The sequence below is a fragment of the Mytilus trossulus genome, chromosome 4 (genome assembly GCF_036588685.1).
Source record: "Mytilus trossulus isolate FHL-02 chromosome 4, PNRI_Mtr1.1.1.hap1, whole genome shotgun sequence".
Classification (NCBI taxonomy): Eukaryota; Metazoa; Mollusca; class Bivalvia; order Mytilida; family Mytilidae; genus Mytilus; species Mytilus trossulus.
The window spans coordinates 94,211,511-94,226,170 of record NC_086376.1 but is presented as its reverse complement, the minus strand read 5'-3'; the positions used below and the strand labels follow the sequence as shown (position 1 = coordinate 94,226,170).

The 14,660-nt window shown below is 31.7% G+C and overlaps 2 protein-coding genes across 3 annotated transcripts in view; one reads left to right on the top strand and one right to left on the bottom strand.

Moving 5' to 3' along the window:
• The window catches only part of LOC134716372 (DNA polymerase nu-like), a 29,785-nt gene that overhangs the window by 13,715 nt on the left and 1,410 nt on the right, over positions 1-14,660 (top strand). For both annotated transcript variants that reach the window (XM_063579335.1, XM_063579336.1), the window contains exons 14-20: positions 146-226; positions 697-811; positions 1,503-1,585; positions 2,119-2,190; positions 5,722-5,781; positions 8,140-8,250; positions 13,827-13,905. In XM_063579335.1, coding sequence (XP_063435405.1) covers positions 146-226; positions 697-811; positions 1,503-1,585; positions 2,119-2,190; positions 5,722-5,781; positions 8,140-8,250; positions 13,827-13,905 — 601 coding nt within the window. The remainder of the gene's footprint in view (positions 1-145; positions 227-696; positions 812-1,502; positions 1,586-2,118; positions 2,191-5,721; positions 5,782-8,139; positions 8,251-13,826; positions 13,906-14,660) is intronic.
• On the bottom strand, positions 3,651-5,048 carry LOC134716373 (uncharacterized). Its single transcript, XM_063579338.1, has 2 exons — positions 4,843-5,048; positions 3,651-4,189 (listed from the first exon to the last, which is right to left on the bottom strand). The coding sequence occupies exons 1-2, from the start codon at positions 5,015-5,017 to the stop codon at positions 3,768-3,770; spliced, it is 597 nt and encodes a 198-aa protein (XP_063435408.1). The 5' UTR covers positions 5,018-5,048; the 3' UTR covers positions 3,651-3,767.

The following is a 14,660-nucleotide window of genomic DNA, read 5'->3' as shown; positions in this document are numbered from 1 at the left end:
TTTAAACAATTGTGAATTTAATTAACCATGACGTTCTGTCCTTTGACCTTTTATTTGTGTCTTTCCTATGTCATTTGGTTAATAATCAGAATCATCATTAATTTTCAATCACTGCATTACATCATATCTATGTATTTCTGTTTAGATAAAGAAGAGGATGATACATTAGAAATATTTGCTAGAGACATTTTTATAAGCCAGGAAGGATGGTCATTTCTGGCAGCAGGTAATTTCCTAGTTCTTATTTTATAAAAATTGTGATGTCAACATGCAGGACAGGAAACATATGAATTGCTCTATTGATGAAAGTATGACCAATAAATGTTTATCTATCCTTATCATCACAACAGGTACATCTATTAGTGTAAGTTACTGCTTACATGTTGTTTGGTTGTTGTTATTTTTTTTTTCAATCTTTAGAATTATGTGTAGATTTTGAAAGACTGCTGTTTGTTCTCTTGTTCTTCTATTTGGTCATTTTAGTCATGGCTTGTTTGTTGAATTATAACATTTCATTGCCTCATTTATAGTTAATTTTTTTCTTTGCATTTTTCAGAAGTCGGTCAGTGTAACTTGGAAGATGACAACAACATTTGAATAATATTTCTTTTCTATTTACCCCTTTTCTTTATGCCATACTTTCAGTACAAAGTGCTGGTCATATAAATAATGGACTACTGTACTTATAATTGGTAGATTTCCAACAGATTGAACTAAGGTTACTGGCACATCTAGCAGATGATGAGGTACTGTTACAGATATTTCAGAAACAGAATGACTCAGATATATTTGTAGAACTTACGTCACAGTGGTAGGTACTACATAAAATTAAACACATTACTATATACATATAAACCAATGGTATAACCTATATAAAAACTAGTAATGAGAAATGATTATGAACTCCATTGACAACCATAGAACAACAGTCTCCTTACTACGGACAGATTCATAACAGTGCGGTGGGTTTAAACATTTTTTACAGACGCCAACCTTCACCCTAACCTAAATCAGTAGTGTTACATTACAACTTAACAAGATGCACCATAAAATATCAATTGAAATGACTTAACAGGATTGAAAGAACATTTAAACAAAAACAAGTAAACATACACTGAAAAAATAAGATTGATCTATGACACAATACAAATACAAAATAAGAATGTAGGGGCCTAGATAAAAGATTTTACAGGTAGTTATAAGATGTAGGAACAGTGTCAAACATAGCAACTCTTATCTGGGACAAAATAAAATTGAATAAAACAACATACACAGGTAAATTTTAATATAATAAATTTGTTGTTGGGAGTACTAGTACAGAAGTATAAATTTATGGTCATACCAAACAGTTATCAAGGGTGGTACATATTAAAAATAGTGAGACGAGATATAACACAAAATAAGTGGACTTGATTATTTTTACCAGTTTCTAACAAAGCATGGGTTTCACTTAGCAAGACATTACAATCAACTTCTGATATTGACATAATTGTTTGTTTTAGGCTTGGTAAATCAATTTCCAGTATTACCTCATCAGAGAGAGAACAGACCAAGAGAATTGTATATTCTGTTATGTATGGGGCAGGTATGTTAATGAACTGTAAATTCACAAAAATGAAAAATCACAAAAATACTGAATTCAAAACGGACAGTCCCTTATCTAATGGCAAAATCAAAAGCTCAAACACCTCAAACAAATGATAACAACTGTCATATTCCTGACTTGGTACAAACAAGTTATTGGATTGTGTTTATTCATGCAGAAAGTGTGACAGTAACAGGTATACAACAATAATGTTTCTTAGTTACTGTTAGTAGTAGATCAACTGTAGGTAGTCTTAAAAAAATCATTGTAATGCATACATGTCTGACTAACAGAGTTCATCAGACCTCTGTTTATGAATCATTGATAACTTTAATTTTTATGACACCCATAATAAAATCTTGATTCAAAGAAAAACAACATAAAAATCATTCATAATCAGTAAAACAGGCAACACATTTCAGTATGTACACTTTTTAATTCCAATATCATATAAAGGAAGAAATTGTTCATGGCTATGCTGGAAAATATTTGTATTTCAAAGCACAAATTTCATATCATTTATTTAATTTCAGGAAAAGAAAAGCTTGCTGAATATTTGAAGATAAGTCCTGACAATGCAAAAGCTATAATGAACAGTTTCTTAGGTAATTTTTTTCTTGGAATAATATGACGATAATGAAGTGTTAAAGCCCAGTGGCAACTACCACATGCATATCAGGACGAGAACATGCTAATTAGAAATAAATACAGTCCATGCTTTGTACTAGACTGGCATGCTGAGCCAGATTCTTAACATTCTTGTTCACAAGGTAACAATCCCAAGGAAAGTTTTAGAATATAATAAGTATGTCTGCATCTATTAATTATTGAATGAAATTAAGATTCCAATACTTTTACAAGTTGTGACTTGGATGGAGAGTCATCGCATTGGCATCCGTCATGGTTAACTTTTAAAAAATCTTTTTCTCTAATACTATTGGGCCAAACTTGGCCACAATCATCACTAGGGTATCTAGTTTAAAAATTGTGTTCAGCAACCAACCAAGATGGCCACCATGGCTAAAAATAGAACATAGGGGTAAAATGTAGATTTTGGCTTATAACTCTGAAACTAAAGCATGTAGAGCAAATCTGACAATGTAAAGTTGTTTATCAGGTCAAGATCTATCTGCCCTGTAATTTGCAGATGATTTGGACAACTGGTTGTTGGGTTGCTGCCCTGAATTGGTAATTTTAAGGAAATTTTGCTTATAGATAGAGATAAACTGTGAACAGCCATTATGTTCAGCAAAGTAAAATCATTTTCATATGTTAATGAATAAAATATGTTTAAAATCAAAAATCAAAAAATCAAAGTAAAATCTACAAATAAGTCAACATGACCAAAATGGTCAGTTGACCCCTTAAGGAGTTATTGCTTTTTATAGTTAATTTTTAACAATTTTTATTTATTTGGTAAATTTTGGTAAATTTTTACAATTTTTTTTCCTCTGTATCTAAAGGGCCAAGTTTATTATATATAGAGAAAATTGTAAGTAGCAAGAATGTTCATTACTGATGTAAGATCTACAAACATCACCTTCACCAAAACACAATTTTGTCATGAATCCTTCTGTGTCCTTTGTTTGATATACACATAGACCAAGGTGAGCGAGCCTCTAGTTTTCTTTCATTTTTGCCTATTATCTTGAAATCTTTAAGATGCAAAAATCAACAGCAAAACAAGATCTACCAATAAGTATAACATAATCAAATTCATCAGATGACACCACAGCAATGCAAGATCATCATAAAAGAGATTGTTGTGTACAGTAGATATTTTGTTTACTGGTTTTGATATTGTTGGGTTGTTGACTCATTGGCATTCATATTTGAATAATCAAATATTTAAATATATCTAAGGATATTGTGATGGTCACAAGGTTGAGATTTGAATAGTTTTTTGTAGAATTAGATAATTTTCTGTTTCTTTACAGATATTGACATGCAAATTTTGCTAAAAATTGAAAAAAAATCAAATAAAATTAAAAAAAATAGTTTGTAGTCTCATTGTTATTATTCTCTTTACTAAATGTGATTGTAATTATATAAGTACAAACATATGGAAGATATATATATAATTTTTTATTAAAAAATACAATGAGAAGTGCCCTTTTCAAATTACAATGTAGCCACTATGTTAATTCGTAGCCTTGCATAGGTGTTGCTATTTTGTTTTTAATTAAGACCTGTGAATCAAAATGCCCATAAATGAACTTTTAGCACCATAATAATCTTGAAAGGTATTTATGTTGGTATAATCAGGTGCTGTTTGAATCCAAACATGATCGCCTTTTTTTACTTGGCAAATAACAAATTGAGTAGTTTGAATTTGTCCGGCTGCTGATCCTAAGTTTAGGATTTGCTCAGCTTTTACAACATTATCAACCTTTAGTTCTGTATCAATAGTTTTCACACTGTGTGTACGTATTGTCCAAGCAAACATAAAGACACCAGAAACAGGTGATACAAACACACCATCACCAGAGTTGAAGTTTTCTCCTTCTTCAAACTGAATCTCATTAAATATCACTATTGACTTATAGTTGAGTACAGCAGTAGGTGACAATGTCACATAAAACATTACATGTTCCTCATTCTTTCCTGAAAATAGCATAAAAACATATTTATAATTTACATTTACATTTTAAATTCATGAAGTTCAAAAATGCAATCGATAATTTCAAGTGCTTTAACTGCACATTAGGAATATAAAAGTACACTTGGAAAACAAGAAGTAATTTTGGAATTATTGGATGATCAAGGTAACAAATTTAAACTTTCAAGCATTGTAATGACATTATTATAATTTTACTGCTGAAAAATAACAAAATATTATGTAGAGCAATCAATTCCAGCAATTTGCGATTTCATTCTTGAGTTTCACCATGATTTTAGTTGAAACATTTCTCAGCTAACTAGAACCTGCCGTCCTAGACAATGAACACAGGCTAAATTTCAATTTGACTTGCAGAATACATTATAGACTTGTGTTTATTTCCATTATCACTGACCATAGTATACATTTTTTGTTTAGGGACCATCTAAAGCATGCCTCTTGGTGTGGGATTTTCTCGCTGCATTGAAGACCAATCAATGGCTGTTGTCTTCTCTTTGGTTGGTTTGTTGTCTCTTTGACACATTCCCCATTTCCATTCTCAATTTTATTGTAGTCCTGAGCATTCGTAACAAAATATTAAGATCTGAAACAATATATAGGTACAGGGACTTTAAACATACAAAAAAAAACAACTTACTTTTAGATAAAATCGTAACCTCATTGGTCAGATTTAAAATCCTCTGTTCCATTTTTTCCAAGGAACTTTCCATAATGTCCATTCTGCTATCAACATCAGTGTCATTTCTTATAGACTTTGATGAAACAACTAGAAACATAGAAAAAATAAAGCATAGGTTAAAAAGATAATCCATCAGTGTTCGAGCTTAAATCATAAAACTATAAGAAAATTACTCAATTAAGAAATTTAAAGCCTTTTGCAATAGTGTTTTATTTTTAAGTATCTCATTGGAAACCCCCAGTACTTAACTTTCATCTCTCTGAAAGGAGTGGATACTAAGGAAACATATTGCATAAGATATGATGGAAGTGAAGTATTTTGTTATTCAAACACAGGAAAAAATCTCAAGGGGTTTTACATTAGGTTTTCTTAAATTTAAGTGTTTTGGAAATTTTGAATAAGCAAACATGATCAGCAAGACATATAAGATCTACAAATAAATCAAGTAATCAAAATTATAAGTTTAATCCTTGTGGAGTATAATGCTCCGGAATGACATTTTTTAACAATATTATATGTTTTTGCCTGCTATCTTGAAAACTATCAAAGATTGACACTAAAATTAACAAAAATGATCAATAAGACAAATCAGTCAAAGTACTGATATTGTTGGTTTACTCTTTATATAGGAGTGATTGACTTATATTTGATATTATTTTTACTGTTTTTAGCAAAAACTAAATTAAGTACAGAGAAATTCAGTCATGTCCCAAAGATTGAGAGAGTCCATCTTTAGACCTTTAAGATTGCTGTAAATATTAGGGACATAATTTGCTATGTAGAAAACATAAATTTTATTGTTTTATGCATGATACTGAAATCCAATATTGATTTCAGTTAAGTTTCCTGCTGTCAATCAGTTTTCCAAGAAGTGTGTAGAATTCTGTCAGAAGCATGGTGAGTAGGTATTTAAAAATATAGATTTATGCTATCAGACATTGATATGGTGCATCAGTTTGGCAATTTTGATTCCATGAAAGAGTTCTGTTTGTACATTAAGCACATATAGAAAAAAATCCTTGTACCATAAGTCCAATTATTGATAAAACTAGAAATCAATGTTAATATGTAATATAAAGTGATACAGACAAGACAAGACAAGACAAGACAATATTTTATTTGAGTCTCACCTCTTCTAAAACATTTACATAATATTACAATTTACATATTACAATATAAAACAAGAGCCACTCTAAAAAGAGTTATAAGAGACTATAAAAAATGGTATATACATGAGCCCAGGTGGTCGTGTGGTCTAGCAGGACGGCTGCAGTGCAGGCGATTTGGTGTCACGATATCACAGTAGCATGGGTTTGAATCCCGGCGAGGGAAGAACCAAAAATTTGCGAAAGCAAATTAACAGATCTAACATTGTTGGGTTGATGTTTAGACGAGTTGTAAATACATTATGTATACAGCCATGTATCATCATCATTGATGGCGATCCGATGGATACATCTGTTGTAGAGTTGTCACTGACTCAGACGTACATTTACATATATATATATACATACATAAAACATAAAACATAAAACAAATTAAAAGTATACAAATGTTAAGAATAATATAAAACAGTTTAAAAGTAAACAAATGTTAAGAATATAATAAACATTTTCTTTTCAGTAAAATATCATAGCAGATTTTGGCAGTGTAAAAATAAACATTTTCATCACTAAATAAAAATACAAATTTATCATCATCTGACATACTATTAAAATCATGACAAAAAGAATTAGCATGACTAAATAACACAGCACGAAAATCTGCATATAGTGGACATTTCAAAATTACATGTTTCTCATCTTCTATGGTTTCATTACAACTAAAACATATGCGTTCATTAATAGGTAAGTTCTGATACCGGCCCGTTTCAATTTTTAGGGGCGCAACTCCACAACGAAATTTTGCAAAAGCACTTCTTTATTTCCCTGCAATAGTTTTACAAATGTAATTTTGTACCTTAAATTCTGTTTTAAATAATTTATAAGTACGAAGTTTGGCATATTCATTCGAAACCAACTTATTATGCCATTCAGTTTTATATAAATCAATAGCTAAGCATTCTATATCCTTAATTACATTTTTAGTTAACAATATATCACAGTTACAATATGGTTCAAGATTATACTCTTTAAACTTAGTCATCACTCTGAAGCACCAGTTTTTAATTGGCTTATTTCCATACTTATATGACCATATAAATACTCTTTTGTTCAATCTATCATTGTCCATTTTACAAAATCTGGACCATAATCTAAAAACAGCTGTCCATTGCTTTACATTGCATGGAATCCAGCCCATATCACCATACAGAGATAAGTTTGGTGTATACTTTCCTACACCCATAAAAAATCTCATCGCTCTGTTTTTAACAGCATTTATGCAAGAGAATTCTCTTGTTCCCCATATTGAAGCACCATAATCGATGACTGACCATACAAGTGTGTCAAAAAGCTTTGTATAAGTAGAGTAACAAAAACCACCATTTGATTTACATTTTGCAATCAATAACCCAAGAGCTCTACTTGCCAACTTGGCAATAGCTTTTGCCATTAAATCATAATTTAAAAATTCTGTAAGATGTAAACCAAGGTAAGTATATTGTATTACAATTTCAATATTATCATTACCCAGCATAAATGTATAAAAAAACCTTGGAAAAGAAGGTGGTCTAAAATGAATAATCTTAGATTTACTCAAATTAACACTAATATCATTTGTATGACACTACATATGTAAAACATTTAAGAGCATCTGTAAGTCTGATTCATTTTCAGCAAGTAAAACAATATCATCAGCATAGAGCAAAATACATATTTTCTCTTCCTCTATTGGAATAATAGTTGATACAACATATATGGCTGTAAATGAGACAGCAACTCATTAAGACTTTAACAAGAGAAAATTCCAAGGAGTCTAAAAAAAATTGACATTTTTGAGGAAATTGGGGGGGGGGGGGGGGGGGAAACAGGCATGATACCAAAATTAGTACATGTATAGTCACTTTATTATTGAAATATTTTTTGAATTGTGAAATTCAATGCAATAACTGAGAAATGAAAGAGTAAAGTTGACAAAAGTTTATAATTTGTTCTGATATTGTACATTTTGTAATTACTACTTTAGTATTTATAAAGAAAATCTTACCAAAACAATTCCTCCCAGTTTAAGAACAAATTGAAAGATCTGTAAGATTTGTAATACTTTATATTTTTGTCTGTATAATATGTTTATACATAGAATAATAATTTACAGGTTTTACAAGCACAATTTTCAAAAGAAAGAGAATGATTCCAAATATAAAACACCCATCACCTCCTCTCAGAGCTCAAGCTGAAAGACAAGCTGTCAACTTTTGTGTTCAAGGTACATTTAATTTATCAGCAAACAAAACTTAACCATACTTAAGTTATTTTTAGCTCACCTGGCCCAAAGGGCCAAGTAGGCTTTTCTCATCACTTGGCGTCCGGCGTCCGGCGTCGGCGTCCGGCGTCGTCGTCGTCCTGTGTTTACTTTTACAAAAATCTTCTCCTCTGAAACTACTGGGCCAAATTAAACCAAACTTGGCCACAATCATCATTGGGGTATCTAGTTTAAAAATTGTGTCCGGTGACCCCGCCAACTAACCAAGATGGCCACCATGGCTATAAATAGAACATAGGGGTAAAATGCAGTTTTTGGCTTATAACTCAAAAACCAAAGCATTTAGGGCAAATCTGACATGGGGTAATATTGTTTTACAGGTTAAGATCTATCTGCCCTGAAATTTCAGATGAATCTGACATTCCGTTGTTAGGTTGCTGCCCCTGAATTGGTAATTTTAAGGAAATTTTGTTGTTTTTGGTTATTATCTTGAATATTATTTTAGGTAGAGATAAACTGTAAAAAGCAATAATGTTCAGCAAAGTAAGATCTACAAATAAGTCAACATGACCAAAATGATCAGTTGACCACTTTAGGAGTTATTGCCCTTTATAGTCAATTTTTAACCATTTTTCGTAAATCTTAGTAATCTTTTAGAAAAATCTTCTCCTCTGAAACTGCTGGGCCAAATTATTTGAAACTTGGCCACAATCATCATTGGGGTATCTAGTTTAAAAATTGTGTCCGGTGACCCCGCCAACTAACCAAGATGACCGCCATGGCTATAAATAGAACATAGGGGTAAAATGCAGTTTTTGGCTTATAACTCAAAAACCAAAGCATTTAGAGCAAATCTGACGTGGGTAAAATTGTTAATCAGGTGAAGATCTATCTGCCCTGAAATTTTCAGATGAATTGGACAACCTGTTTTTGGGTTGCGGCCCCTGAATTGGTAATTTTAAGGAAATTTTGCTGTTTTGGTTATTATATTGAATATTATTATAGATATAGATAAACTGTAAACAGCAATAATGTTCAGCAAAGTAAGATCTACAAATAAGTCAACATGAACGAAATGGTCAATTGACCCCTGTAGGAGTTATTGACCTTTAAAGTCAATTTTTAACCATTTTTCGTAAATTTTATATATCTTTTACTAAAACCTTCTTCTCTGAAACTGCTGTGCCAAATTGATCCAAACTTGGCCACAATCATCTTTGGGGTTTCTTGTTTAAAAAATGTGTCCGGTGACCTGGCCATCAAACCAAGATGGCCGCCACGGCTAAAAATAGAACATAGGTGTAAAATGCAGTTTTTGGCTTATAACTCAAAAACCAAATAATTTAGAGAAAATCTGACATGAAGTAAAATTGTTAATCAGGTCAAGATCTATCTGCCCTGAAATTTTCAGATGAATTGGACAACCTGTTTTTGGGTTGCGGCCCCTGAATTGGTAATTTTAAGGAAATTTTGCTGTTTTTGGTTATTATATTGAATATTATTATATATATAGGTAAACTGTAAACAGCAATAATGTTCAGCAAAGTAAGATCTACAAATAAGTCAACATGAACGAAATGGTCAATTGACCCCTGTAGGAGTTATTGACCTTTGTAGTCAATTTTCAATCTGCTTCCTTTGTTTAATATTCACATAGACCAAGGTGAGCGACACAGGCTCTTTAGAGCCTCTAGTTGTTTCTATAGAAAAAAAACAAATGTTAATGATTTGAATATCAGGGTCAAAGGTCAGAGTCAAATTTGTTTTGTGTAGACTGAATATCAAGGTCAAAGGTCAGAGTCAAATTTGTTTTGTGTAGACTTAATCTAAAGGAGAATATCCATGTATATCTGACAGGTGGATAATATCTCTATGTTATAGGCAGATTAGGTGGATAATATCTCTATGTTATAGGCAGATAAGGTGGATAATATCTCTATGTTATAGGCAGCTTAGGTGGATAATATCTGTATGTTATAGGCTGATTAGGTGGATAATATCTGTATGTTATAGGCAGATTAGGTGGATAATATCTCTATGTTATAGGCAGATTAGGTGGATAATATCTGTATGTTATAGGCAGATTAGGTGGATAATATCTCTATGTTATAGGCTGATTAGGTGGATAATATCACTATGTTATAGGCAGATAAGTTGGATAATATCACTATGTTATAGGCAGATTAGGTGGATAATATCACTATGTTATAGGCAGATTAGGTGGATAATATCTCTATGTTATAGGCAGATTAGGTGGATAATATCTGTATGTTATAGGCAGATTAGGTGGATAATATATGTATGTTATAGGCAGATTAGGTGGATAATATCTGTATGTTATAGGCAGATTAGGTGGATAATATCACTATGTTATAGGCAGATTAGGTGGATAATATCACTATGTTATAGGCAGATTAGGTGGATAATATCTCTATGTTATAGGCAGATTATGTGGATAATATCTGTATGTTATAGGCAGATTAGGTGGATAATATATGTATGTTATAGGCAGATTAGGTGGATAATATCACTATGTTATAGGCAGATTAGGTGGATAGTATCACTATGTTATAGGCAGATTAGGTGGATAATATCTCTATGTTATAGGCAGATTAGGTGGATAATATCTCTGTTATAGGCAGATTAGGTGGATAATATCTCTATGTTATAGGCAGATTAGGTGGATAATATCTGTATGTTATAGGCAGATTAGGTGGATAATATCTGTATGTTATAGGCAGATTAGGTGGATAATATCACTATGTTATAGGCAGATTAGGTGGATAATATCTCTATGTTATAGGCAGATTATGTGGATAATATCACTATGTTATAGGCAGATTAGGTGGATAATATCACTATGTTATAGGCAGATTAGGTGGATAATATCACTATGTTATAGGCAGATTAGGTGGATAATATCACTATGTTATAGGCAGATTAGGTGGATAATATCTCTATGTTATAGGCAGATTAGGTGGATAATATCTCTATGTTATATGCAGATTAGGCGGATAATATCACAATATCACTATGTTATAGGCAGATTAGGTGGATAATATCACTATGTTAAAGGCAGATTAGGTGGATAATATCTCTATGTTATAGGCAGATTAGGTGGATAATATCTGTATGTTATAGGCAGATTAGGTGGATAATATCTGTATGTTATAGGCAGATTAGGTGGATAATATCTCTATGTTATAGGCAGATTAGGTGGATAATATCACTATGTTATAGGCAGATTAGGTGGATAATATCACTATGTTATAGGCAGATTAGGTGGATAATATCTGTATGTTATAGGCAGATTAGGTGGATAATATCTGTATGTTATAGGCAGATTAGGTGGATAATATCTCTATGTTATAGGCAGATTAGGTGGATAATATCACTATGTTATAGGCAGATTAGGTGGATAATATCTCTATGTTATAGGCAGATTAGGTGGATAATATCACTATGTTATAGGCAGATTAGGTGGATAATATCACTATGTTATAGGCAGATTAGGTGGATAATATCACTATGTTATAGGCAGATTAGGTGGATAATATCACTATGTTATAGGCAGATTAGGTGGATAATATCACTATGTTATAGGCAGATTAGGTGGATAATATCTGTATGTTATAGGCAGATTAGGTGGATAATATCTCTATGTTATAGGCAGATTAGGTGGATAATATCTGTATGTTATAGGCAGATTAGGTGGATAATATCTCTATGTTATAGGCAGATTAGGTGGATAATATCTGTATGTTATAGGCAGATTAGGTGGATAATATCTGTATGTTATAGGCAGATTAGGTGGATAATATCTCTAGGTTATAGGCAGATTAGGTGGATAATATCTGTATGTTATAGGCAGATTAGGTAGGCAGATTAGGTGGATAATATCTCTATGTTATAGGCTGATTAGGTGGATAATATCACTATGTTATAGGCAGATTAGGTGGATAATATCACTAGGTTATAGGCAGATTAGGTGGATAATATCTCTATGTTATAGGCAGATTAGGTGGATAATATCTCTATGTTATAGGCAGATTAGGTGGATAATATATCTATGTTATAGGCAGATTAGGTGGATAATATCTCTATGTTATAGGCAGATTAGGTGGATAATATCTGTATGTTATAGGCAGATTAGGTGGATAATATCTGTGTTATAGGCAGATTAGGTGGATAATATCTGTATGTTATAGGCAGATTAGGTGGATAATATCTCTAGGTTATAGGCAGATTAGGTGGATAATATCTCTAGGTTATAGGCAGATTAGGTGGATAATATCTGTATGTTATAGGCAGATTAGGTGGATAATATCTGTATGTTATAGGCAGATTAGGTGGATAATATCTGTATGTTATAGGCAGATTAGGTGGATAATATCTCTATGTTATAGGCAGATTAGGTGGATAATATCTCTATGTTATAGGCAGATTAGGTGGATAATATCACTATGTTATAGGCAGATTAGGTGGATAATATCTCTATGTTATAGGCAGATTAGGTGGATAATATCACTATGTTATAGGCAGATTAGGTGGATAATATCACTATGTTATAGGCAGATTAGGTGGATAATATCACTATGTTATAGGTAGATTAGGTGGATAATATCACTATGTTATAGGCAGATTAGGTGGATAATATCACTATGTTATAGGCAGATTAGGTGGATAATATCACTATGTTATAGGCAGATTAGGTAAATAATATCTGTATGTTAGGCAGATTAGGTGGATAATATCACTATGTTATAGGCAGATTAGGTGGATAATATCACTATGTTATAGGCAGATTAGGTGGATAATATCTCTATGTTATAGGCTGATTAGGTGGATAATATCACTATGTTATAGGCAGATTAGGTGGATAATATCACTAGGTTATAGGCAGATTAGGTGGATAATATCTCTATGTTATAGGCAGATTAGGTGGATAATATCTCTATGTTATAGGCAGATTAGGTGGATAATATCTCTATGTTATAGGCAGATTAGGTGGATAATATCTCTATGTTATAGGCAGATTAGGTGGATAATATCTGTATGTTATAGGCAGATTAGGTGGATAATATCTGTATGTTATAGGCAGATTAGGTGGATAATATCTGTATGTTATAGGCAGATTAGGTGGATAATATCTGTATGTTATAGGCAGATTAGGTGGATAATATCTCTAGGTTATAGGCAGATTAGGTGGATAATATCTGTATGTTATAGGCAGATTAGGTGGATAATATCTGTATGTTATAGGCAGATTAGGTGGTTTTAGTGGGACCTGTTATATTATTTTTTAATGTGAGGTTGAAAACAGCCTTACCTGGATGCATTGTATTTTGAAAAAATAGAAATGGTACATAAGATGTCTGCTTTTGGTAAAAAAAAAAAAAAATTACATAAAAGCACTTGCACAACTGTACAAGTTTATCTCTGTTTTTTTTCAAATTTCACTTGTACTTCATTATTTGGTTATAATCATATAAGCATATACTAATGGGGAACGACTAATATTACCATGAGAAAGAAATTAACAGAACAAGTATAAATTGGTTTGGAATTTAATATTTTAGGGTCAGCAGCAGATTTATGTAAAGCAGCAATGCTTCAAATAGAACAGTCACTTAGAAACCATCAGCACCTCAGGGCTAGGTTTGTAGTTAACATTATCTTAATTAGAATCTTTATAATATAAATTTTTAGAATGTCATGCTCAGGTGAGAAGACTGGGATTTTGTTTCTATCAAACTAAGTGATGGATTACTATAATAGAATCATAGCTATATGTACCTTCTCCAAATTATGCTAATTTGGCCTACATTTCATTCCTAATTAGGACTATAGTTAAATTCCAATCCTTTTAACTTAAAGTAACATTTAGATTGTTTCCAATTTTTTACTGTGACTTGACTAACAGTATAGCTCTCCATCTATTGCAGTTCGTTCAAATTGTCTGACTCAATTGAAATTTGCTTTATGAAAACAAACTGTTCAACTGGTCAGACATTTAAACCAAATGCCTTTTACCATTATATATTTAATATTGTACAGCAATGAAACATTGTGAAAAAAGGTAAAATCACAAAAATACTTAACTTTGAGGAAGTTTCAAAACGGAAAGTCCCTAATCAAATGACAAAATCAAAAGCTAAAACACAAAAAACGAATTGATAACAACTGTCGTAGTACAGGCATTTTCTTATGAAGATATGTGACAAGGGACATTTCCTTACACTAAAGCAAATAAATTTTGTTATTTTTTTGTCAAACATCAGCCATAGAAATAGTTATTATAGACTCAGATGCCTAGTTGAAACAATTGATATGAGTATGGTAACAGTTTTTTTTTCTCTGCAAGATCATTGACAAGGTTGTTTCTTTAAAGCTTATAGAAAAACCTGTATAGC